General features: G+C 36.4%; 1 protein-coding gene across 1 annotated transcript in view; it reads right to left on the bottom strand.

Annotated features, from left to right (window-relative positions):
* The window catches only part of EPB41L5 (erythrocyte membrane protein band 4.1 like 5), a 172,707-nt gene that overhangs the window by 95,722 nt on the left and 72,513 nt on the right, over positions 1-4,472 (bottom strand). The window contains exon 14 of the mRNA XM_011941716.1: positions 2,852-2,879. Coding sequence (XP_011797106.1) covers positions 2,852-2,879 — 28 coding nt within the window. The remainder of the gene's footprint in view (positions 1-2,851; positions 2,880-4,472) is intronic.

Genomic DNA, 4,472 nt, shown 5'->3' with positions numbered 1-4,472 from the left:
CCAAGTAGCTGGGACTATAGGCGCCTGCCACTATGCCCAGCTAATTTTTGTATTGTTAATAGAGACAGGGTTTCACCATGTTGGCCAGGATGGTCTTGATCTCTTGACCATCTGCCCACCCTGGCCTCCCAAAGTGCTGGGATTACAGGCATGAGCCACTGCACCCAGCTTCCCCGCCCTGCCATTTTTTTTTAAATCATTAAAAGGCACACACCAAGTGGAGAATCATTTATTCAAGAAAATCTACTAAATCTCATTAAGGCCTAAGTCTGTGACATTTGATCCACAATTTGCTTTTCTGTCCCTTTTTTCCAATCTTGGTGTGATGGCAGCTCTACTTCTGGTGGGTGCAGCAAAGAAGATGGGGCTAATACTCCTCTAGTTCTCTATAGTTTAAATCGTCTATTTTAAATATGTTCAAGAACTAAGGAAACCACATCTAAAGAAATAAAGTATGACAACTGTGTCTCACAAATTCAGAGTATCATTACATAGACATTATAAAAAAGAACCAGAGAGAAATTCTGGAATTGAAAAATACAGCAGCAGAAATAAATTAACAAAGGGGGTGCTCCATAGCAGATTTGAGTAGCTAAAAGAATCAGTAAGCTTGAAGACAGGTCGAGTGAGATTACGTAGTCTGAAAAAAAAAAGTATAAAGAGAAGTGAATAGACTTGGAGACCTGTAGGAAACCATCAAGTGTCACAACTTACATGTTAATGAAAATTCCAGAAGGAGAAGAGAAAGAGAGCATAAAGAATATCTAGAGAAATAATGGGTGAAAACTTCCAGACTTGATGGAAAGGTTGTATCATGGAAAAGCAACTATATGAAAACTGGACTGGCAATATTTACATGAAATAAAATCAACTTTAAAACAAAAGTTACTAGACATAAAAAGGAACATTTTATCACAATAAAAAGAATAGTCCATCAGTACACTATAACAATTATCAACACATACATACCTACTCCAAATTCACAACATACATGTAACAAAAACAGAAACGAACTGAAGGGAGAAACAGACAATAGTTGTAGACTACAATACTCCACTCTCAAAAACAGATTAAAACTAGGCAAAAGATGAACAATGAAACAGAAGATCTGAATACAATAAACTAACACACATCTATAAAACACTCCACTCAGAAACAGCAAAATATATACTCTTCTTAAGTACACATAAACTATTTTCCTGGGTGACTCATATGGAGGGGTCGTAAAACAAGTCTCATTAAGTTGAAAGGGACTGAAATCATATAAAGTATGTCCTCTACCCATTACGGAATAAATTTAGAAAAAAATAAAATTTTGATGTTCACAAATACATGGAAATTTAGCAACATACTCCTAAGTAATCAAACAAGTCAAAGAAGAAATCACAAGTTAGAAAATAATTTGAGACAACCAAAAAACAAGAACACAACATAGCAAAACTTACTGAACTAAAGCAGTGCTTGAAAGGAAATTTAATATCTTTAAATGTTAAAAAATAAATATCTCAGATAACCTAATCTTCTACCTTAAGATACTAGAAAAACAGCAAAGTAAACCTAAAGCAAGCAGGAGGAAAAAATACTATAGAGCAAAAATTAATGAAACAGAAAAATCAATGAAACCAAAAGTTGGTTCTATTTGATGAGGTCAACAAAATTGACAAACCTTTTGCTATACTAGTCAAGAAAAAAAAAAACTCAAAATACTAAAAATCAGAAAGGAATGAGGAGATATTACTATGGACCTTTTAGAAATACAAAGGAAAAGGGAATACAAACTGTATGCCAACAGACTAGATACTATAGATAAAACAGATAAACTCTAGAATGACAACAACTCCCAAACTGAATCAAGAAGAAAAAGAGAATCAGGGATAGCCCTGTGCTGTGGCTCATGCCTGTAATCCCAGCAAGATGTGAGGCGGAGGCAGGAGGATTGCTTGAGCCCAGGAGTTTGAGACCAGCCTGGGCAACACAGGGAGGCTCCATCTCTACAAAAAATGTAAACATTAGCCAGGCATGATGGCAAGTGCCTAGAAGGATTGCTTGCGCCTAGGAGGGTGAGGCTGCAGTGAGCCAAGCCATGCTCAAGCTGCTGGACTGTAGCCTGGGTGAAAGAGCTAGGCCCTGTACCACCACCCTCCCCCCAGAAAAAAGAGAAGAAAAGAAAATCTGAATAGATCTCTCACAAGAATTTTTAAGCTTCACATCAAGAGAAAGATGGCTTTAATGGTGAATTCTACCATACATTTAAATAATTAATATCAATTATTTACAAATTCTTCCCAAGAAATAGATGAGGAGGGAACATATACAAACTTATTTTGTAAAGCCAGTATTACCCACCCCACATAAAAAACTAGACAATGACATTATAAGAAAACTACAGGCCAATATCTCTGATGAATAGACACACAAATCCAAAAACATACTAGGCTAATGAAATCCAGCAACATACAATATAAAGAAGGACTATACACCACAACCAAGTGGGATTTATCCCAGGAATAAAATTGCTTATTTGCAAATCAATTTTGTTCTTTGCGCTCCTTATGTACAAGGATCGTAATTTATCTTTAGATTCTCAGCCACTTGCCAATAACAAATGTATGTCATTCTCTTCATGAATGGCTCATCTGCCCTGACCCCATTCTTTACTTCCTTAAACTGCTCTAATTTTTCATCATGTTAATGTTATCTGGCATTACATGTTTATTTATTCCCCGATATATCCCTGGTGCGTTAGGGACAACCTGACATTTTGATAGGTCTTAAATATTTGTTTAATGATAGCAACTACATAAATTCCAAACATTCTATATCAATTTCTAAGTTGCAAAACATTACTTACCTAAGTTCTTCAGGTTTTGCAGCACATGCTAACAGAAGAAAAAAGATAACACCTCATTAGTTTCTTCTTACATGATAAACTGCTGCACTATTCAAAGCAAAACTTTAATTGCTTTATATGCCATGTTTCACAACCATACATTTCTTTCTTTGAGAAAGGGTCTTTCATCTTTTTGTAGAGATAGGGGTGGGTCTCACTACTGTTGCCCAGGCTGGTCTCGAACTCCTGAGAGTTGAGCTTGTGGGCTCAAGCAATTCTCTCACACTGGCCTCCCAAAGTGCTGGGATTAATGGTGTGAGCCACCACATTTGGCCCCAACCATAAATCTAAAAACCTTCAATTCACCAAAGTGTCTTGGGGTTCACACCATAAAGTCAACAATGGCAATTATTTTCATTTTTCAAATAAAGCAACAGAATGCATATGTATCTCCACCTTTCAAACAGAGCTGATCTGTAAGCCTCCAGAGTGAGCTGACCGATTATGAATTATCATCAGTGGAAACCAAGAGGAAACTTAGGGTTTTAAAATCATCACAATTCATTTATAGCTGTATATTTCATTTATAGCCACACCAAAACTTATGAGTATAAATCATTTTTATAAAAAAGTCAATACTGCCAAACATCAGATTATTACAGTTGTTTCTGGACAACTCGTGATGACTCTGACAGTGGAAATACTTAAAATTAAATTTGCATTTTAATGCAAATTCAGTTTAAAACCAAACATAAGGTTTAATTTATTTGTCAAGGTAAACAATGCTTTTTCTTATATAATCGATCTTAATCAGCAAGTAACAATTATGAATTAGGAAATGTCTGTGTAACAATGATGAATATATTTTAAAATAGTATTTAATAGAATCCTTAATATTATAATACAATATGAAATAAATTTTACTTAAAAAAATTCATCACAAGACAGTGTTTTGGCCAGGCATGCCTGTAATCCTTTTAGGATTGGGGAGGCCAAGGCAGGCAGATCACTTGAGGTCAGGAGTTCAAGACCAGCCTGGCCAACATGGCAAAACTCCGTCTCTACTAAAAATACAAAAATGAGCCAGGAGTGGTGGCACATGCCTGTAACCCCAGCTACTCAGGAGGCTGAGGCATGAGAATCACTTGAATCTGGGAGGTGGAGGTTGCAGTGACCTGAAATCACACCACTGCACTCCAACCTAGGCGACAGAGTGAGACTATCTCAAAATAAATAAATAAATAAAAATAATCTTTTAAAAAATTCCTAAGGGGATTAAGGGATGTTTTAGAATGAGATCTTTAAGTCAAAAAGGGAGAGAATATGTTGCTCTACAGAAACACAGTTTTGTATACAAAAACTGAACATAACCTCAGACTATCACTTGAATTGGGATTAACACAAAGTTTAATCTCTGCTAACAATACAGGCAATTTTTCTCTATGTATCCCATGAAATTGATTCTGCCAGGAAAGTACTTTAGTTGACGGGAACAGACCTGAGGAGGAGATTGACGTAACGTCCTCTTAAGGAAACAACACCAGCACATAATTAATTGTCAAGGAAAAATAATCCTTTGAAAGAGGGTTGGCCGGGCGCGGTGGCTCAAGCCTGTAATCCCAGCACTTTGGGAGGCCGAGAC

Source organism: Colobus angolensis, unplaced genomic scaffold, assembly GCF_000951035.1.
Source record: "Colobus angolensis palliatus isolate OR3802 unplaced genomic scaffold, Cang.pa_1.0 Scaffold20, whole genome shotgun sequence".
NCBI lineage: Eukaryota > Metazoa > Chordata > Mammalia > Primates > Cercopithecidae > Colobus > Colobus angolensis.
The sequence above is the reverse complement of the archived record's forward strand: the minus strand, read 5'-3'. Positions and strand labels throughout refer to the sequence as shown.